This window comes from Camelus ferus, chromosome 7, assembly GCF_009834535.1.
Source record: "Camelus ferus isolate YT-003-E chromosome 7, BCGSAC_Cfer_1.0, whole genome shotgun sequence".
In the NCBI taxonomy this organism is placed as follows: domain Eukaryota; kingdom Metazoa; phylum Chordata; class Mammalia; order Artiodactyla; family Camelidae; genus Camelus; species Camelus ferus.
Genome location: NC_045702.1, coordinates 8023362 through 8045997, shown reverse-complemented (window position 1 = coordinate 8045997; position 22636 = coordinate 8023362). Strand labels below are relative to the sequence as shown.

The 22636-nt window shown below is 45.7% G+C and overlaps 1 protein-coding gene and 1 long non-coding RNA gene across 3 annotated transcripts in view; one reads left to right on the top strand and one right to left on the bottom strand.

Annotated features, from left to right (window-relative positions):
* RBM28 (RNA binding motif protein 28) overlaps positions 1-2541 on the top strand; it is a 28289-nt gene extending 25748 nt beyond the window's left edge. The window contains exons 19-20 of one of the 2 annotated variants that reach the window (XM_014559285.2): positions 641-819; positions 1648-2541. In XM_014559285.2, coding sequence (XP_014414771.1) covers positions 641-775 — 135 coding nt within the window. In that variant the 3' untranslated portion in view covers positions 776-819; positions 1648-2541. Of the gene's footprint in view, positions 1-640 lie in introns of both variants that reach the window. The other variant, XM_014559284.2, reaches the window with a different exon arrangement.
* A 16728-nt stretch (positions 2542-19269) lies between these two features.
* LOC116665092 lies at positions 19270-21405 on the bottom strand. The gene is made up of 3 exons (XR_004321669.1): positions 21160-21405; positions 20319-20431; positions 19270-19924 (listed from the first exon to the last, which is right to left on the bottom strand). It is a non-coding gene; the product is annotated as an uncharacterized LOC116665092 (long non-coding RNA).
* Positions 21406-22636: the final 1231 nt, after the last annotated feature.

The following is a 22636-nucleotide window of genomic DNA, read 5'->3' as shown; positions in this document are numbered from 1 at the left end:
CCTGAGTCCTGACATGACCCTGTCTTTGGTAGTGTCCTTGCTTTCTGGTCCCAGCTCGTCTTATCTATTTCTTTCCCAGAACTGGCATTAGTTTCCAAGGAGCCCTAGTTCCTTTTAGTAGAAAATGGTGGTCCTGCATTCTTGGACATTTGAGGTCAAGCTTTCTTTTTCCCTTCCTTAGTCCCTGTCCCTTTCTTGTAAGGGAACAAGAAGCACTGGCTTCTCATCCTACTCAAGAAATCTGTGTCTCTGGGAAGTCTCTGACCCATCATACTACCTTACAGAGAACTCTCTCTCAAACCCCGTGAGCAGTGTTCTCGGTGAGGGAAAGGGCAAGCAAGAGCATACAGACTCGAGGCTGACTCATCTGTGAGCAGATTCTTGTGAGCATTTGGGAGCTGGAGTGGGAGAGGCCTCTGAGACACCCGGACAGTGTTTTAGTGGGGCCCTACTCTTAGGCACTCCTGTTCTCATTCCATACCAGTGGATGGCTCTGTTTGGGTCACTATCTGGAAGTCCCTCTTGTGGTGGGCAAGATCTCTGAACCTACTTATTTTTTCGCCTTTGGGTGGCCTCTGGGTAAGGTGATATTGGATGCTTAAAACTAATTACCTTATGTTTCCTTACCTTTCATTTGTAGGTACCTAAGAAAAAAGCTAAGGGAAATAAGACAGAAATTCGCTTCAACCAGCTGGTCGAACAATATAAGCAGAAATTATTGGGACCTTCCAAAGGAGCTCCTCTTGCAAAGAGGAGCAAATGGTTTGACAGTTGATGATGCCATCAGACTGGATAAGAAGCTGGATCGTGTGCTTCTTGGTAAAGCACCGCCCCCCTCCTCCGGCAGCCTTCCCTCCATGTCATTTACTGAGAGAAAGAAACCCCTGAGTGCACTGCCACTTTGTTGAGGGTCCCTCTGGGCTGTGCACATCCAAACTTTGGTCTCTCCTTGGTGTGTGGTTAATCACAAAGAGGAATATCAGAAAAACATCTTGATGCTTCTTGCATATTTTGTGTGAAGTTGTGTCTATAATTCTTACTCATTTTAATTCTTTGTTTCCCAAATGGAAACAATTATAAAAAAGCATTCTTGAGTGCTAGATTTTTAAGATGTATATTTTGTTAAATGTCTTTTCTAAATGAGATATTTTGTGGCTTTTTGAATAACAGACTCATTTCTAATATACGTGAATCCTTTATTATTTATGTTTTTGACATTCCTAACTCTAATCCAGTTATGTAGTCATGCATACTGCAGAAATTGATTTAGAAAAAGCGGGAAAAAATGATTTCCAACCTAATCTCTGAGGGTGGGAGAGACTTGGAAAGTAATTGGGAACATGGGGCCTGGCCAAGAGCAACCCTTGATAATTGTTTGCTAAATAAGTGGGTAATTTTTGAAGGTAACTGGAAATCAGTTTGCTTGGTCCACAGACACTAGCCTGGCTGGTGCTAACCTGCATTTCCTCTCTTCCAGCACTGCCTCCTGAGGTACTGAGTGGTAGAGGGAGCAGTGAGCATGAGGCCAGAAAAAGAGTTGGAAATATAGCACAAAGTTCTTAATTCTCTAATTCAATCTGGTGCTATAATAAACGATGCTTTCTTCAGAACCACTGCTGATCTAGAGATATGGCTGTTTTATTGCAGCGTCTTTGGAAACCAGTGAATGCTCAGGAATGCCCTTAATTGGTTTGAAGATTGGTAAAAGGAAAAAGAAAAGAAAAGATGGGTAGGAGAGACCATGAAAATATTGAAGCCTTTTTGAGACAACGAAGGACAGAGGCTGTATCTCCAGAGTTACCTTGAGACAGTGTGACCTGGGGAGTTTGAAACGTTCTGGTGGCAGCTTGGCAACACGTCAATCCTAGGATGGCCTGTACTCTGTGGAGGAGTCACATACTTTGTTAAGGGTGTATGTAGACCGTCCACAGTCTGCCTGGCAACTGATCTGTTTTCCCTTGGCCAACTGTCTGCTCACTAGACACTTTTTCCCCTAGTGTACAAATATCTATAAATGAACATTTAAAAATAATCTTAACATTTGGATAGATAAAAATTGGTGTTCATTCAGGTAGCTTTGCCAGATTTTCTTAGATCCCAGGTATTTTTTCTGACAGCTTTAGCAACCCAGTGTGTTTAAAACATCATTCATCTCGAAAAGTTATTGCACAGTTCTTTTAAAAAGTAATAGGACGAATCATCCACTTTCTCAACAGCCAGATTCCTTGTATGGTGTCCTCTTTGGGACACCTCACCTTGGGTTATCTGGGCACCTTTTTACTCTTGCCTCGTGAGTATTAATGCAACGAGATTTGTGCTCACTTCCTCACTTCAGAGCCTAAGGTTTCATGAAATGGAGCTTTCTGAAGTAAACATGAAGGTGGAGTTATAGACTGCTCAGTTTAAAAACAATAGTAGCAAACATTTTGTTAACATCCAAGGTTGAAGGCCATCAGTCAATTTTCAGTTGATTTTCCTGCTCCGTTACACAACAGCCTGGCTCAGAGATACTTCCTTTAAATAAAGAGTCTTAAGATTGTGTGCTAGCTGTTTCTTTGAGGTTTTTTTGGCAGGGGTATGGGGAGGCTGCTGCTTGGTAGTCTGAAGACTCTGCTTTGACCCAGGAGGAGCTCCTTCCTCTAGGCATAACCTGCGGTGGGGAGTGCACTTCAGTTGTCTTGAAGCAAGAGCTGAAGCTTCTGTTACAGAGTTAGGGCAAGTGAATTTAGTCTTCAGAATACTTCCAAATGTCGTTTGGTATGTTTTTGCCTTTGAAAGACATTTTTCAAATAAAAATTCAGAGCGCAGAACCTCAAGGCTCCAGAGATCCTCTTCTCACCATGTATTTGACCTTCAGCCATCTGAGGAAGTAGGAGGTCAAATATGCCACCGTGAGTGCTGACCACCAAGAATCGTCAGTCACAGGCCCTCTGACTGACCCAGGTTGCTAGTTCTTTGCTTAGTATTCCTGCCACTCACTTTTTGAGAAGTAACTGACAGGCCTCTGCCAATTCTGTCATGTAAGTGGCAACTCTGCCCACACAACTTGGCAAGTTCTGAAACTTCTCCATGGACTGCTCCATCATGGCAGTCCCCACATCATCAGACGGAGGATGCCCAAGATAATTTTGTAGTTCAGTTTGTCTCAGATGGTGCTCAACTATGCTTTCTCCCACGGTCCTAACCCGCACTGAAAGAGACAGGATGAGGTTGCTTTGTTTCAGGCAGAGCAAAAATTTCCAGACCTCCCTTTGGCCAAGGTTGACCAATTTAGAAGTTACCCGCGTGCATTGTCTTATTTTGGTTCTTTCATTCTTGTCCTGATGCTGCTGCTTTTCCAGGATTAATTGCAGAGTCTGAAACCGCTCATTGATTGGGGTGTTCTTCAGTGGCCCAGCCATGGATGAGTTATAGGGACATCTGCAGTTCCTTTGGCTTTTGATTTTGAGCTGATGTTTGGCTGCAGACAAGCTTCTGTGCTTATGAAGTAATACAGTGGGAAGACTGTGAAGACACGGACTGACTGAGCCTGGCAGCCAGTTCTGAGAAGGAAACTGCAGAGTCACCAGAATACCTTTTGGACCCCCACTCCCAACCCCACCCCTGCCCCAAATGGAGCATCTTGATAGATGGCAAATCCAGTTTCCCTGAGGCTTGTCCACGCTGCCCGGAGCTTGCTCCCCTTTATCAAAAGTAAGGCTTCACTGCTGCAGAGTCATCCCAGAATCACCTTCGTTGGCTGTCTGACAGAAGGAAAATCCTTTCTGTCCTTGAGGGCAGGGACTATATTTTACACTCTCCTACATACCCTGCTATACTTAACAATGATTTACACATAGTTGGAGTTCATTTAATTCTAGTGAGTTGAACTCACTAAAGGCTGTGTGTTCCAGGGCTTAGCTGGACTTGTGAAGGACAGCAGAGTTGTTTCCTGAGCTGATGTATGTGGAAGGGCCCCCAGATACAAAGTGATAGAAAGAGAATAGTAAGTTGCTGGTCACGGCCCCTTCAGCGCACCGCACTGCCTGTGTTCTTTGTGCTGTGCCTTGTCCACCCTGATTTGTCCCTCTCCACTCACAGGCCTGCCAGCGTTTCTCCGTGGGAACCTCATCCAACCCCCAGCATTGTGGTCCCCCTCTTGGTCCTCCCTCGGACACTTTCTGGTTGGCACCCACTCACTCAATGGGGCATATGCAGCTGTGGCTTGTTCATCATTCCTTTAGGTCTTAACTCCCCAAGTGGACAGTGTCACCACTGGAACTTCTGATCGATAGCCAATTGGTCAGAAGCATAGGTAACAACCTGAACTTGTGATCTGAATTTGGGGGATGGGGTTAGTCTTGGGGGACTGAGCCCTTAACCTGTGGAAGCTGACACTATCTCCAAGTAGACAGTGTCAGAACTGAGTTGAATGGTAGGACACAGCTGGTGTTGGAGAATTGCTTCGTGTGGTGAAAAAATACACACATCGGAATTGGGTGCAAAATTGTAGTCGGTGTCAGAATTAGAGATGATATACTTTTATCTATCACCCACAACAAATACCCCTCCTCCAGTAGCACAGTGGCCATCAGCTGCCAGGGTATGTGAATTTGTCCAGCCCTCATAACACCGCCATCAGCTCGGCAGCAGGGTCCTGGGGAGTGAAGTAGGCCTGATTCACTTCTGAAGTGGGTAACGCTGCAAATGAAAGGAAGAACAGCCTAGAGGCAGAGAGCTTTGGCTCCTGCCAAGCCAGCAGTGTCCACTGGTAGTCTGAAAGCAGCCTCCCCTGCCAGGTCAGACTCCAGACCCACCTCATGTGTTAAGCAGATGAGATCACGATCTCCATTTTCAGGGACACAGAAAATTGAGGCCCAGACCAGGAAAACAGAACGGGATGGGGCTGGGATCCCATCCCAGTTTTCTGACACTAGGGTCAGTGCTCTGTCGAGAGGGGCAGGGCCACAGCCACAGCCACTGGATCAAAATACTGGAGTATGGACAAAGGCAGAGCTGGACAGCTGCCAATCAACTTCAGCCCAGGACCCCAGGCCTTCCTGGGACCCTCCATCCCATATGAGAGGGCCACCAGGACCCAGCAGTGAGTGGAAGGCAGGGAAGTCAGGGTCCCTCCATCCCCTCCTGGCTTGAAGCTTTTCTCAGCATGGGAGAGATAGCATGAAGAAAAACATCTTCCTTCTCATTTCCCTTCCTGACCTTTCCCAGGCAGGATGGGGACAGGCTGGTCGTTCAAGAAGTGGCTGAAGCTTGCCTGACAGAAGGTGGTCTGGCTGTGACAGGTGCTTGGTCCAGTTTTGCAGAGTTATGATCATGACGCCCGCTGGATGGCTGCTGGACCTCTTTCTCTCTCTCTTTCCTCCTCTTTCTCTCTCTTCTGCCCCCCACAGAAGCCAGATGTTCTCACGCACATAAAAGAGGTGAAAAGAAACTTTGAGCAGTGGCTCCATTTATTTTGTGGTTTCCTTGATAAGCAGGGCTCCATACCTTGGCTTTGCATTGGGGTTGCCGATACTGAAAGGGTGGCTTGGCTCTGCGTGGTTTTATAACTACCTTTCCCAGAATTCTGCAGACATCTCCGTTCCCCTGGAGGTCAGATAATGGCTATTTATTTTCCATAGTCATGAAAACCTCTGGGGAGAGCGATGGCATTTTGACGAGGACTATTAAAGGGACATTAGGACTAAAATGGCTGCTCAGGAAATCACATACCCTTGCTCCTGTCTGCAGGGACAGCTGCCAGCCAGAGTCTCCTGCCCATGGCCAGCTGTGCAGAGGGTACAGATGGCAAAGGGGAAGAACCCTTTGTCTCTGCTCTCTTTCTCTCTGCAAGAGGATGGGTGCATTAAACTCAAATATAATAGTTCCAGGAGGGGGCAGGGGATATCTCAGTGGCAGAGTTCATGCTTAGCGTGCACAAGGTCCTGGTTTCAATCCCCAGTACCTCCATTAAAATAAAAAAATAAACCTAATCACCTCCCCACCAAAATTTAAAATTTTTTTAAATACTTAAGTGGTAAATTGTATGCTATATGTTATTTTTTTAATCACAATAAAAAAGTCAAAACCATCCATAAATCCTGAAAAGATAAATATTCTGGCTTATTTTAACTCTTTTTTTCCCCTGCAGGTGTGTGTTTTGTAAAATTTGATTTATAATATACATACAATAGTGAGCTTTTTTGTCTTACATTTTTATTGTGAATATTTCCCATGTCATGAAAGTGAAATCACCACCTTTAATGACTGCATAATTTAGCATTACATAATTGTGCAAGATTCCTGTATTGTTGGACACTGAGGCTATTTCTAATTTGTCTGGGGAGAGCCATGGCATTTTGACAAGGACTATTAAAGGGACAAATTATTATTACAAATTATTCAATGATGAAGATCTCTGTAGGTAAATATTTACCTTTTAATTGTTTCCTTAAGATACATTTTTAGAAGATTTACTTCATCAAAGGGTGTGAATTTTTAAAAATCTCTTTATATCTAGCACCAGAATGCCTTCTAAAAAATGTAGAAATTTAGACTTTGAACAATATAATTGGGAGGTACAATTTTTACTGTATCCTTATCTGTATTAAGTACTATCACATAAAACATTGTCAATATGAAAGGCAAAAATTGTCATCTTTTAATTTATATGGATTTGATTACTAGTAAGTTTAAACATGGTTTATGTGCACAGTCATGTGCCTTCTGTGAATTTGTCTTTGTGTTCTTCATCTAATTTTCTACTGGGCTTTCAGAGTTCTTATGTATTAAGGAATAATGGCTACTTGTCATTTTGTAGCAATTATATCTCCTAGTTTGCTGTTTAACTTTTAGTTTTGGTAAAGCTTTTTTTTATGTTTGTTTACGTTTTTTTTAATATCTAAAAAGTATTGATTTTCTCCTTGGATTTTTTCTATCATTTTTATGCTTATAAAGTCCTTATTGCTTTTGAAAGCATATACATTTTTCACCAATATTTTCTTTAAATTTTAAAAATGATTCTAATTTATACATTGTGTTAGTTTCCTTGGGCTGCTGTAACCCAAAGCACCACAACCTGGGTGGTTTAGAACAACAGAAATGTATTGTCGTACAGTCCTGGAGACTAGCAGTCTCGTGATGGCAGGCCGTGGTCCCTCTGAAATCTCCAGGGGAGGATTCCTTTTGCGTCTTCCAGCTTCTGGTAGGCCCAGATGTTCCTTGGCTTGTGGCGGCAGCATGAACTCCCATCTCTGCTCTGCCTTCTCATGGTGTCTTCTTACAAGGATACCAGTCATACTGGAGTAGGGACACACCCTACTCCAGTACGACCATATCTTAACTAATTACATACACAATGACCCTGTTTCCAAATAAGGTCACATTCCGAGGGGCTAGTGGTTAGGACTTCAACTTTTTTTTTTTTTTTTTTTGGCAAGGGCTACAATTCAACCCATACTAATATTGAACTCTTTCATCACCTACAATGTATTTATTTGGATATGTGGTGTGAGAGAAGGTGTAACTTTTTTCCTGAATAGTTAATCAATTGTCTCTATACCGTTTATCAAATAACGCTGCCTCTTCTGACAGGATTGTGATGCCACCATCTCTGGCCACGAGATTCCTGCACCCTAACTTCTGCTGGTAAGCACGACCCACAAAGTGTCTGCCAAATTTTGCACTGGGGCTACACTACTTTCTTTTTTGTTGGGGGGGCATTAATTAGGTTTATTTATTATTATTTTTAATGGAGGTACTGGGGATTGAACCTAAGACCTCATGCATGCCAAGCACTATATTCTACTACTGAGATATAGCCTCCCTCCACCTTTAAAAAAAAAAACTTTTCTTTTGTTTTTTGGGAGGAAGATAATCAGGTTTATTTATTTATTTAATGGAGGTACTGGGGACCAAACCCATGACCTTGTGCATGCTAAGCATGCGCTCTACCACTGAGCTATACCTTCTCTCTACACTGCTTTCATTATTTTAGCTTTACTGTATATTTAATACCTGGTAGGGCAAAATTTCTCTTCACTCATCTGCAAATTTTTTTTCTTAGCTCCTCTTGCCTATGCGTTTTTCCTGAGTGAACTTTCGAATAACTGCGGCATGTTTAACAGCAAAATGACGAAACTCTTTGGACTTTTCATTGGACTGTGTTTAATGTACAGGTTAACCCCACAGGACATTCACTTCTCCCACTTAGGAACGCGGCAGACCTTAGCGTCTAATTAATTATTTCATGTGTGTTAGAAAAGTTTACAAATTTTTAAGATCTAGTTTTTCCTATTTCTCACACTTGTTGGTAAAGTCAATCCTGGGTATTTTCGTTACTGTTATTGTCATCATGGCTGTGCTCTCTGTTCCCCCATCCACCCACCCTCATTGTCGTTTCTAATTGGTTATTGCTGGTTGGTGAGGAAGCTATTGAATTTTGCATGCAGCCACTTTATTAAATTCGCCTGTTAGTTCTAATAGCTTTTCAATTTATTCTTGTAGGCTCTGGGGAGCCTTTTGCACCAACCAATTGAAATGAATAATTAACTCTCCAGCTGAATCAATGACCTTCCCTAAATCAGGTCTCTTGTAAATTTAGGAGTTGGGCTGAAGGAGAATGCTGTGTAAATGCCGTGTGAAACGGGGCCTTGGAAAGTTCTGGTAGCCTCCAGAAAATGTATATTCCTTAATTCATGATTTCATTGCTTGAAATCTGTCCTAAAAAAGTGATCAGAACTGTGGGCAAAAGAATTTAGGAATCAAGACATGTGTTGCAATGTTTTTTATTTATAACAGTGAACACTGGAGACAACCGAAATTATTGACATTAGCGAATTGGTTGGGTCAATGTTTACTTTGTTTTCACCTGTCTCCCGATCTGTTATTCTACTCACTCCATCACAGGCCTCCACCTCTCCCTCAGACTGCAGCCTCACAAATCCCCCTGCCTGCAGAAGCCTCTGATTCCATTTCAGAAGCTGTCTACACCTCTCCACACCCCAGTCAGAGCTCAGCCTTCCCTGCGTCTGAATAGTTCAGGCTGGTGGCAAACACTCTGAGAGAGATTTGGGTCTGGTTCTCAGGGAGGACATTGAGAGCAGCATCTGTCAGGGAAGAGGACTGGGCAGGAGGAGAGCTTAACTGTGATATAGTTACAACAGAGTCATCAGCTGATCTCCCAGGGAGATCTAAGTCTGGGATGGCCCTTCAGAGTTGTCCCAAATAGAGGGAAGGGGGCTGGGCTCTGGAATCCCCTACATCCACCAGCCATTGGGAGGGGACTGCACTTTGAGGAGGGTGTAACTCTGGCTGAGGACAATTCCTGGAGAGATACCCAGCTGTGAGCAGCCAAAGCTGCTGGCAGGAGCTGGACGGCTGCGATGCCTCATTTTATGTGTCAACTTGACTTAGTCCCAGGTTGCCCAGATATTTGGTTGAATATTATTCTGGGTGTGTCTGTAAGGTGGTTTCTGGATGAGATTAACATTTGAATCCACGTAGACCAAGTCAAGCAGATTTCCCTCCCTGTGGGGTGGGCCTCATCCAAAATGTTGAAAGCAAGAATTCAATAACAGTCTGAGGAATAGAGAATTCTTTCTCTCTGCCTGATTGTCTTTGGCCTGGGGCACCGATCTTCTCCTGCCTTTGGACTCAGCCCAGGCCTGGAACTTACACCACTGGCTCTACTGGTTCTCAGGCCTTTGGACTTAGACTGGCACTATATCATTGGCCCACCTGGGTCTCCAGCTTGCTGACTTCAGATTTTGGACTTCTCAGTCTTCATAACTGCATGAGTCATTTCCTTATAGTAAATACAAATGACTGTATTTGCATCTATATCTCTAACTGTATCTATGTCTCCAATTGGTTCTATTTCTCTGGTGAACCCAGACTAATACGGTGGCACACCACAGTGTTCACTCTACCTGCTGTGGTGGAATTAGAGATGGCTGCAAATTCTTTGCCACTCCCTCACTGAGAGGTGGAATGTATTTCTCCTTCCTTACATATGAGATGGCTCGGTGACAGCTTTCCTATCAGTCAGGATTCCCCAGAGGAGAAACGGATGTATCTATCTATCCATCTGTCTATCATCAAGGTTTATCATGGAGAATTGGCTCATGCCAAATACAGATTTCGGAGGCTGAGAAGTCCCACAGTCTGTAGTTTGTGAGCTGGAGGCCCAGGAAAGCGGATAGTTTCATTCAGTCTGAGTCCAGAGGCCTGAGAACCAGGGGAGCCAATGACATAAATCTCAGCCTCAAGCAGGAGAAAATGAAATGAGATATTGCAGCTCAAGTAGTGATGCAGAAAAAAGGGTCAAATTCCTCTTCCATTTTTTGTTCTATTGAGGCTTTTTACTGAGACCATGGATTCAGATGCTAATTTCATGCAGAAACACCCTCACAGACCACCCAGACATAATGTTTAATCTGGACACACATGGTCAGTCAAGCTGACACATAAAAGTAAATTAACCATCACATACAGTCTTTAAAACAACATTATGAAATGTTTAATATCATAGGGAATGATTTGTCATCTGTTGTTAACAGAAACAAGCATGACACAAAATTAAGAGTACGATATGACAGATGGCCAACAGGCACATGAAAAGATGCTCAGTATCGCTAATTATCAGAGAAATGCAAATCAAAACTACAGTGAGAAATCACCTCACACCAATCAGAATGGCCATCATTAAAAAGTCTACAAATAATAAATGCTGGAGAGGACGTGGAGAAAAAGGAACCCTTCTACACTGTTGGTGGGAATGTAAATTGGTGCAGCTACTGTGGAGAACAGTATGGAGGTTCCTTAAAAAAACTAAAAATAGAGTTGCCATATGATCCAGCAATCCCAATCCTGGGCATATATCCAGAGAAAACTCTAATTTGAAAAGACACATGCACCCCAATGTTCATAGCAGCACTATTTACAATAGCCATGACATGGAAGCAAACTAAATGTCCATCAACAGATGACTGGATAAAGATGTGTTATACATATACAATGGAATACTACTCAGCCATAAAAAAGATTAAAATAATGCCATTTGCAGCAACAAGGATGAACACAGAGATGATCATACTAAGTGAAGTAAGTCAGAGAAAGACAAGTATCATATGATATCACTTATATGTGGAATCTAAAAAAAGTTATACAAACAAACTTTATTTACAAACCAGAAATAGACTCACAGACATAGAAAAAAAACTGCAGTTACCACAGGGGAAAGGAAGGAGAGGGATAAATTAGGAGTTTGGAATTAACATACACACACTGCAATATATAAAATAGATAAAGAACAAGGACCTACTGTACAGCACAGGGAACTATATCTAATTTCTTGTAATAACATATAATGAAACAAATCTGGAAAAGAATATATATATGTACAACTAAGTCACTTTGCTATACACATGAAATTAACACAACATTGTAAATCAACTGTAAGTCAATTGAAAAAAAAAAAAGAGTGCAGTAAGAGCTCAACCACGTAAAGGGAGAAAGACCAGCAGAGGAGATTGGAAGACAATATGCTGAAGTTTCACTAGGGTTGCCTCCAGGTAATGGACCCTCAGTAATTGTTTTTTGACTTCTTTATATTTTTCTGCAGTTTCTACCAGTGTGTATCATTGTGATAAGGGAAAGCCTTGAGAAAGCAAAATCTGAGGGCTAGAACAGTACTGAAATCTCTTGGCTCCCCAGGAAAGTCAGTGTAGTGGGTGCCTGGAAGCCTCCAGCCATGACCACCTGGATGACCCTCAGCTGAGCCAGTGTCCACACCCCCTCCTCCGTGGGGAACAGCCCCTCAAATGGAAGGATCGAGCTGTTGCCAATCACCTCTTGGCCATAAACATGCAACCTGACAGAAATACTCTGTGGGCAACTTTAGAGTTCTCTGGTCCCCGGTCTCACCCCAGTGAGTAAGAGCAGAGGTGGTTGTGTGTGCCCAAGGACAGCCAAATGGGAAAGAAATTTCACTTCCCCCAAGAAAGGAGAGGCAGCTTCTGGCCTTGTATACAAAAGAATTAATGCCCTTCCCCTCTTTCCCCTCCCTCTGGTCCCACCTACCATCAAGGCTGTGGTCATTCTACCCTGGCTGCCCAGACAATGGGGTCCACGGGTGAATTCAGGGGCCCCGAGACTATAACTCTTTTACCAAACATTCCTGGTCTTCCTTAGGCCCAGTCTATTGTAGTCATAATACTAGAATTTTTCAGTCTGAGGTGTGGGGCTCAGTTATGACAGCATAACTGCCTGTAGCATTTAGTGCCCACGGTACTTAGTGGCTGTCGTATTTGGTGTCTGTTATATTCAGGGGCCACAGTATTGAGTGGCTGAAGGATTTGGTGACCTCCTGGAATTCCGTGGTTAAGAATGTGCTCTGAGTTTCCTTTGCTGCCTCTGAACAAACTGCCCTTCCAGCAGTTCTTCTGTCTGCCCTGTGAGTTCAGCTGCTCCCTGGGCCGAGGTCCTCTGCTCATAAGCAATTTTTCAGTCCCTTGGCACAACTTCATTAAAAAATGTACTTCTCTGCAGTACCCGAGAGATTTTTCTGCTGTTTTTCAAAGTTCAGCTGTTTTTGAATCGTTTCTGATACTTCTCTCCTCTTTCCACCCCTCCCTTACCCACAAACTGAAGTTCTTTTCACAGTGGCATCTGGATTTTTCCATCCCTCAGCTCTACCTACAGATCAAGAACCTGATCTGGCACAAGATTTGGGACAAGACAGGGCTGGTGTCTTGGGGGATCCCAGGGGGCAAGCTCTGAGGCGGATGAGAAGAGGGTCACTTGCTGTGATTTCATTCCCGGGGTCTGTGAGGGGCAGGTGTCGGGTCGCGGGCTCAGGCTCTGAGGGCAGGAGGAGGGTTCAGTGGTCCAGGCCCACACCCAGGCCAGTGGTGTCACCCAGGGGTCCTCTCTGAACCTGAAGGTCCTGATTGATGCAGTGGTTATAACAGCTCCCTTCCTTCCAGGGGCTGTGGTGAGGCTGAAATGGGGTCCCCTCCAGGAAGTGCTTGTTCAGGGCCCTTCCCTTCCTGCAAGGGCTCTGAACTGACTGGTGGAGCAGCCATGCCCCTTGGGGTGATTCAGTCAGCAAAAGGAAGGCTCTCCCACTTTTTCTCCACCAACAAGAAAACCTTCCACTGAGACCTGGAGGTCCACTAGTGAGGTGTTAATGTGCTAACATCTTCCCTTTTCCATCTTAATTTAAAATCTGTCTGGAAGGAAAACACATCACGCCCCCAACCCAGCTCTCGCTCTACATTTTCTACATTAAGTCTATTTTTATTTTAGTTCTTTTTTTTTTTCCCCTTAATGGAGGCACTGGGGATTGAACCTGGGACCTCATGCATGCCAGGCACATGATCTACCACTGAACTATACCCTCCACCTCTTTTAAATACATTTTGTTTAATTCTACAAACACCTGCTGAGCACCCGCTATCCTACTATATGCAAGACACTGGACCAGGCACCAATGTTTGAGTCAGAAAGAGAAGGTTTCCGAATCTTGAGAGAACTTCCCACCATCCTCTCACTCCCTGGGCTTGAGCAGGGGTTTTCCTGGGTCCCCGTTTGTGTCCTTGGAGGACAATCAGGCTTGTCTAATTGAGATGTGGTACTGAGCTCTTGCCTTCTGGTTGATGCCCCCTTTGAAGCCTCCTCCCTCAGAGTAGCCCTGTAAGCAGCCACTCATGCCTAGGAGCTGTGCTCCGCTGCTGGCAGGGCTGGTCCCAGTGCACTGAGAGGACCGTCCCGGCCACCCTTCCTTTTCTTGGTTACCCTTTGTCGTGCAATTTAGAATGCACTGTGAAGTGTCTGATAATTTCAGACTCATGACAATTTAAGAATTGCAAAGGCAGGAATTTAGCCTAATCCCTGGGGTAATTTAGATTCTCAATCAAGCCTTTTAGCCTTTTTGATTAAAATAGAGACATTTAATTCATTAAACGATGCCCCTAAACAGCCTCCAGCTTTACACTTTAGTCTCCCTTTCTTGCCTCTGTGAAGAATACTTTTTTTTTTTCTCTTGGGTCATCTTTTCCCTTCCTCCGTCCCTCCTTCCTCCATTTCCCCTTCTTCCTCTCCCAGTGTTTCCTCTGCTCCAAGTCCTGCCACAATCCCAGGAGACACCAGCCTCCATGGAAATGATCTGTCTAACCCCTAGCCTCGCACCCCCTTGGACTCCTCATCCTCAGGGTCCCTGCCTCCATTCCAGCCAATGCTGTGGACTTCACATACAGATGTAGGAAATAACACACAGAGATCCCTTATACCCTTTACCCAATAGCATCTAAGGTGCCATATCACAGGGAAATTGTCATTCATACAATCCATTGGTCTTGCTCAGATTTCACCAGTTTTACATATGCTCGTGTGTGTGTGTGTGTGTGTGTGTGTATTTGATTCTTCTAAATAGTTTTATTACATGTGTAGATTTGTGTGATCACCATACGCAAGATATGGAACAGCTCCATCATAAAGATCCTTTCTGCTAAATTTTTAAAGCCACAGCCCTCCCTCCATTCACCCTCCAACACTTGGCACCTAGCAATCTGTTCATCTTTATAGTTTTGTCATTTCAGGTATGCTATATAAATGGAATCATATATATGTCACCTTTCTAAAATGTATTTTTAATTAAACTTCCCATTTTGAGATAATTGTAGATTCATAAGTAGTTGTAAGAGATGATACAGAGAGATTCCTGTACCCTCTACCCAGTTTCTCCCACTGGTAACAACTTACATGGCTATAGTTGGTCTCACAACCAGGATATTGACATTGATACAGTCAAGATACAAAACATTTCCATCACACAAGCCACTATATAAAAAACAGTAAACAATAAGGTCCTACTGTATAGCACAGGGAACTATATTCAGTATCTTGTAATAACCTATAATGAGAAAGAATATCTATTTGTATAACTGAATCATCATGCTGTACACCAGAAACTAACACAACATTGTAAATCAACTATACTTTAATAAAAAAACTAAATTAAAAATGCCTATGTAAGAACTATGCAGATGTAAATGATTAACAAACATTTTTTAGCTTGGACTATCTGTCTACTGCACCCCTTACAGCCCTCCTATTTCAGGATGTTGCTGCCAAGAAGCCGGATTTGGGGCTTATTATATGAACATTCTAGATGATTTTCTGTAGAAATACTTGGAAATTAGTTGGAATTATAATGACATTATTTATATTATATTAAGCCACCCAATGGATTAAATAAGGTTTTCAATTGTCTTGACCTTGAATCTTACTGTTTGCATGGGGTTATATGTTCCAAGTTTCCCGAAGTGTAGATTTACTAAATGAATGTAACAGAAAAAAAAATTTCCATCACGAGGATCACTTCTGCTGCCCTTTCAAAACCACATCTACTTCCTTCCCTCTTTCCATCCACAGCACCTGGCAACGATTAATCTGTTCTCCATTTCTGTGATTTTGTCATTTTGACAATGTTACATGAATGGAACCATCCAGTACGTGATCTTTTGGGATTGAATTTTTGTCATGCAGCATAACGCCCTGGAGATTCATGCAAGTCTCTGCATGTATCGATAGTTTGTCCCTGCTGAGTAGCATTCCATGCTGTGGATGCACCAGAGTTTATCCATTCACCCACTGGAGGACATCTGGGTTGTTTCCAGTTTTTGACTGTTAAGAATAAAGCTGCTATGAATATTCCTGTATAGGTTTTTGTGTGACGATAAGTCTAATTTATCTGAGATAAATGCCCAAGAGTGCGTACTTCATGGGTTGTATAGTGAGCCCACATTTAGTTTTGTAGGAAAGTGCCCATATTCTTTTCCAAAGTGACTGTACCATTTTGAATCCCCAGTAGCAATATGTGCATGATCCAGTTTCTCCACATCCTCACCAGCATTTGGTTTTATCATTACTTTTTATTTTAGCCATTCTGGTAGATGCAGTGATATCTTATTGTGGTTTTAATTTGCATTTCTGTAATATCTAATAATGTTGAACATCTTTTCATGTGCTATTTGCCATCTGTAAATTCTCTCCAGTGAAATGTCTGTTCACACTTTGCATAGTTTCTAATTGAATTGTTTGTTTTCATTGCTGAGTTTGGAGAGCTCTTTACATAGTCTAGATACTAGTCTTCTGTCAGATATGTAGGTTGCAAGTATTTTCTCCCAGTCTGTAGCTCGCCTTCTCATTGTCTCAAAGAGGTCTTTCACAAAGCAAAAGTTTTTCATTTTGATGAGGTTCAATTGCTCTGGCACCATTTGTCAAAAAGGCTATCCTTCCTCTATTGCTTTGTTTTTGCACCTTTGTAAAAGATTAGTTGAGCATTTTTATGTGGATCTATTATAATTTAATTTTTAATCATTGCTCTGATTACGAACCAGCTCACAGAATGCTTGGAAATGTGACACTCTGAGCCACTTTCGGCATGGGCTGGGCCAGGCCCTCAGGCTTTGCCTGCAGCCTCAGTTCTTGACCTTGTCCTTCACTTCCATGACAAACTAGAAACTTTGCGGGAATTCCCTCATCTCCAGGAGGACAAACCCTCGCAAGACCCACCTCAGCCCTGCCCCTTCTTCTTCTCTTCTGCTAAAAGGGGGAGGTCTGTCCCTCCTCCCACCTGAGGCCAGGCACCAGGTACTCTGAAGCCTGGCTCCACCTACTCGGCATAACTTATATCTCTTGCCTCTCCAGGCTCTCAGAATTCAAACAAAATTGCTTCCTTCCTACCCTCAACACCCCCTTGCCCTCTCCCCCTTTATCCCCTGTATCACTTCTCCCCTTCCCACACTTATTCCAAGGATCACTTTCTGCTTCCTCCTCCTCCGCTCCTCCTCCATCTACTCCAGTCTCCAGGCTGTGGTGCCAACCCTGACCTTCTCAGGGTCACTGAGGACTTTCCTCTCTGTGAACCCAGTGGACACACGTGCATCCCCTCTGGCTGGGCTCCCCAGTGGTGTGCACACGGCTGACCACACCATTCTCTGAAGGCATCTCCCTCCCTTAGACCCCCACATGCCCCTCACTTCTAGTTGGTTCCTTGTTTCTCCTTCTCGGACTCCTTGAGGGGCCTCTTCCTCATCTGATGCTCAGGGATCAAAGTTCCCAAGGGTTCTGCCTGGCCTCTCCTGCTCTCTGCTGGGGCAGCTCTCTCACTCCCAAGGCCTCAATGACCTCATATGCTGCTGCCTTCTGGGTCTTTCTGCCTGTCCCAGCTGTCTCCTGAGCGCCGTCCCCTAGAGCTGACCACCTCCGCCACAAATGCCCCTGAACATCTTGCAGGTGTCTTGACCTCAACCTGCCCCAAGTGGATGGAATGTGGCTCCTCTGCCCCCCTCTAGGCTTCCCCCTCCCAATAAAGGACCCCCGTTCCATATGCCCTGGCACCCTCACCCTCAGTGCCATTTGCCTCAACACCCCCAACTCCTTACTCTTCTCACCCCTCCCTTTACATCCTGCAGTCTGCAAGCTCTGTCATTTCTGCTTCCCATCTCTCCCTCCAATCCGTTTCTCCTTCCCTGCTGCCCCTGGTTCAGGTCCCCACGATCCCTCATCTGGACCATGGCAGCAGCCTCTTGACTGGTCTTCCCGTCCCCTATTCAATCATCCTCCACACTGCAGCCAGAGCAATCTTCCTAAAGTGTCAATCTGACCATGTCGCTCTCCAGCTTCAAACCTTCCACTGGTCTCCATAGCCTCTCAGATCAAGTCCATCTGAATTGAAGGTGGTCCTGCAGGATCTGGTCTGACCCAACTCTCCCTTTCTTCCCATGTGAGCTGAGCTTCATTCAGTTGTTCAGTGAGCCTGAAGCTGCACACCCCCACCCTTTAAAAAATTGAGATATAATTTACCTACCATGCAATTCACCAGTTTGAAGTGATTGGTAAATCCATAGAGAAAGAAGTGACTTTTAATATACAAGTATCTCCTGCTTTTCTGAAGTTTGCTTTAGGTCACTTTACTTTTATGAAAGATCTACATTTGTACCTGTTTTCACTAATGGAAAGAAATCCAAAGCAGATGAAAAGAGGTGAAAAACAAAAATAGGGTTCAGCGTTGGTTTTGCAGTGCACAAGCTGAGCAGTGAGACTGGCCCCCGCCAAGTCTCCCCTCACCCCCCCAACTCAGCATCTCAGTATCAGGCCGCCATAGCTTCACATTATGTCTGTAAGCATCTGTGCTTTATCTTGATTTATTCTGTGCATCTGTTAGCAGGATATGTCCTCAGGTAATTGCTTCTTCAACTTACGCCATCTTGGCTAGCAAAATTTTCACTCTACTTTCGGGTAGCAGGGGATACCTGAATTCACAAGGCTGTGCAATCATCATCACTATTTAATTCTGCAACATTTTTATTGCCCTAAAAGTAAACCTGAACCTGCTGGCAATCACTCTCTACTACCCCACCACCACCACCGCCAACTATTAATATACCTTCTTTCTCTATGGATTTACCAATTCTAAACATTTTATATAATGGAATCACAGAAGCATAATGTTTCCAAGGCTCCAGAGAGCCTTTCTCCTGCCCTGGGAACTTCAAAAGCACTGTTACTCTGCCCCCAGTGACCCATCAAGACCCTGACTCGGAGGGGAGCTTTTGGGTTGCGCTACATCCTGCAAGCCTCCCCAAGGTGGCAGCTGCCTTTTTGGCAGAGGACCTGAGAGTCCTCAGCCCAGCCTCTAGGATTCCATCCTCTCCTCCTTGGGCCCCAGCACAGCTCCCAGGGCACAGCTCTCTCCTGAGGAACAGCCATGAGACACGGCGGTGCTGTGGTGCCAAAGCAGAAACTGGGCAGTGTGCCAGGCTCTGGGTGGAAACTTGTCTTGGTACTGCAGACACACAGAGGGAATTAGGGTGCTCTGAGCCATAAATCCCAAAGCCAAGGCCTGTCTCTATTCATTCATTCACTGGACACATGTTGGGCACCTCCTTCTCCCCCAGCACTGGGGATAGGGAGGCAAAGACAAACGCAGGAGCTGACAGCCTGGTCTCTCATACTTTTTCTCTCCTGAACGTCTCTCCACAAAACCCCTGCCAAGGCTCTGGGCTGGCAGCTTCCCCTCCCACTGTCCCAGATTCTCTGGGATACAGGGTCTTGTCCAAAGCCAATCCCTATACACCCCTAATTCCATCCAGATGTCAGAGAGGAGAAAGACAGGAAAAGAATAAATGGCTGCACAGTGAGGCGGACTCTGCCAAAGATCCAAAGACCTGGACTGATTTTTCACACATAGCGTGTATTTATTGAGGGCCTTTATGTGCCAGGTCCTCGGGATACAGGAGTGAACAGAACAATGGGTTCCTGTCCTATGGTGCTTATAGAAGGAAAACAAATTAGATAAATAATAGCACTCCAATAACAAATTTGATAACAATAGAAAGTCATTAATTTAAATAAGTAATAACAATGTGATGAGCATTATGCTAAGAGAAGTGAAACTTTGTAGCATAAAGCCAAGGGTCCCAGCCAAACCTAGGGGTCAGGGGTCTGAGTCAGAAAAGGGCTCCCCAAAGAAGAGGTGAGCCGAGACCTGAGAGCTGAGCAGGGGCTCTCCAGGTAGAGGCCCTTGATGGGTCGCTGAGCCTTAAAGGACAATGATCAAGGTGTAAATGGGCCAGAAAATTGAATCTTCTGAAAACATGGCCCCCAGCTTTGCTTTCTGATGAGGTGCCCACAAGACCACAGGTGACCGGCACCTGCCCTTCCCGGCCCATGCCCTTCCACCAGCCCTGGGCCGAGGCTGGGTGGGGTAGGGCAGACATTCAGTTGCCTGGTTGGAAAAGGAGCCAGAAGTGCGGGTCTCCGCAGCGCGGGGCTGGCAGTGGAGAGTTGGTGGAGGGAATGAGGCAAAGGGACCTGGGGGCGCCCCCGGCCGGTCTCTTCTTTGCTCCATCTGCATCTCTGAGTTTGGCTTTGCTGACTCAAGGGATGAAGGAAAAAAAGAAAGTGGGAAAAAGCCAACAGACAAAACCAAGAATAAAAGTAAATTTACTGAGCGGTTGAAATTCTCTCCCGAGTGCAAGTTGCACCAGCGGGGCCCGGCAACCGCGCATTTTCCGCCCTGGTCGCGGGGCGTGGTAAACCCCGCCCTTCCTGCCCCGCCCCGAGGCCGGGGTCAGGAATCCGGGAGGTAGACCCCTACCGGAGAGCGGCCTGACACCCCCCTGGGACTGGGTCAGGGGAGGGGCGACGGCGACTGGCTCCTGCCCTTCCGCCCGAGAAAGGAGTGCAGGGTGGGCTCCCTGAAGAAGGAGTCACAAGGGTATTTCTGGAAATAAATCCCGTCCGGGACAAAAGGAAAAGGAAAGGAGCACCTCAGAGTTTTCACGAGGATTTGGGGGTGGGCTGTCTCCTCCGACTCCACTCCGTTACTGTGAGATTCCTAATCTCCCTCTGAGAGAAACAGGGTGAACAGCCAGAAGGATCCCTGGGAGGAGAGGAACAAGATAATGTGGCCAGTAAAGCCCCCTTGTGCTGCGATGCTACCCACCCCTCCCACGCCCACTCCAGGCAGCCGGGGCTCTTCCTAGCGGAGCATTGATTACGCACCTAAGCTGGTACGAGCAGTTTTACCTACAATGTCTCATTCATCATCACACCCAACCTCGGGAGGCAGGTACGTTACCATCCCCTGAGCTGGGAGAGATTATCGAGTAACTTGCCCAAATCACACAGCTGGTAAAGGCGTCTGCCTTTGAGTTTAGCTTTTAACCCTAAACCGTCCAGTCTCCTGCTGGACCTAGTTAAGGCTTCAGATTCCTTCTCAACACAGCACTCTTCATAGTTACTCCCCACAGATCTGAGTTGGCACAAGAAATAAAACTGTTTTCCAAAGCGTTGTTATATTGGCATGTTCGCTCAGACGCAAATTATTGTGGCCGCTGGATGATTTAGCTGGGCGTCCTCCCACATGATACATTTATTTTTGGAATCCTAGAATAGTAAATCTAGAATAGACCTAAAAATGTAATCCATCGTGTGGATTTTTCAGATAAGGAGGCCCAGGGAAGTGAAGATGCTTGCCCAGGGCCACCCAGCATCTGGATTGGAATCTGGGATCTGGCATCCCAGTGGGGGCGGAGAGAGGCATTGTTAACCTTCCCCCATGGCTGCGCTGCTCTCTGGGAGCCCATACAGTGACCCTGAGCTCCAAACCTGGCCTCCAGCCTGCCCCTTTCAGCCGGGCTTGGGAGTCCAGGGGCACCGAAGGAACTCACAGCCCCGGCTTCTCGTTGGCGCGGTTTCTAGGAAGGGCAGAGGCGGGCAGCAGAAGAGGTGTAGAGCACGGGGCGTGGAAGACGAGGCTGGGGCTTCTTGAACGAGCGCCGCCTGGAGGTGGGAGCCTGGGGAGGGAGAGAAGCCTCTCCCTGGTACAGCATCATGGCCACGTTTGGGAGCGGAGGGTGGGCCAGCGTTTGTTTGCTGGGCAGCCACCAGGCGCTGGGTGTAAATCAGAGTTAAATCAGCTTAAAGGATTGGCAACCAGGCATCAGGGACACAGGGCCTCCCCTGCCCAGGTCCTGATTCCCTTCTAGTCAGTGTTAGATGGCTGTGAAGCTGCCTTTTCTGATGCTTGACACAGGATTACAAAATGTGGCAGTCACAAAGACATCACCCTCCACACGCACTTCAGCTCCCCCTCCCCAGATCTGCTGCGATTTTTAAAACTTTGCCATTATAGGCCCTCAGCACCGTTTACTGCTGAAGGGGGAGTGTCCTACAACCCTATTACTTGTAAAAGAATTCTGGCACCTGCAGAAGTGAGGGAGTGGAGGAAGTATGGCAGGGAAACACAAGGACCCCAAGGTCACCTTTGTGGGTTTCCCACAGCTCCGGGAGCCACCCCCCCCTCCACCCACCATGTGCATCTCTCTGTCCAACAAAAGTATGAACTCCTCTATTTGATATTATTTGCTCTTGTTTCTCCGGAGCCTGGCCCCATGCCAGGCACATAGTAAGCACTCAAGAAATGTTTGCAAAACAACTATCTTTACCCCAGCTCTTCACATGCCATCATTTAATTGGCCTGACCCGGAACCTGCGAGGCTTGACCAAAGAGCATCACACTTCTCCCCCACCCTCCCACCCCTGGCAGCCCAAGGATGAGCACAGTGCAAGAGTGACCACAGGATTCCTCTAGAAATGTTTTTCATAAGCTAGACTCCAGCAAGGGATTTGGGAATTCCTTTAACAGCCAGTGTGCACTTGGGCATAAACGCTTGGCCCGCCAGCTCCCTAAAACATCTATTAAAGTCATCCATCAAGCAGCCCTCCTGTCCAGGCAGGGCTGGGCAGGGCAGCTCTAGACCTCCAGGATGCTGCCTGGCACCCCTTGGGGCTGCCTGTTCTGGGCCAGCGCCTCCTTCTTCTCCCGGGCCCGCCTGCAGGCCACAGCTGGCCCCTGAGACAGCAGCTGCTCGTCCCTCCTCCTGGGCTGGGGACACATCTGCATTTGGCAGTGCCCAGATTGATCCCCATTCCTGTCCCTGCTGATTGTGCAGGAGCAGAGCATTTTCTCCGGCCCCCACCCCCATCCCCTGGGAAAACGATGCCGGATGTTCCCACAGCCAATGTCCTCAGTAACCAAGGAGCTTATGGCTGTGTCGAGTTCTAGGAAGAGCAAGGCCAGAGT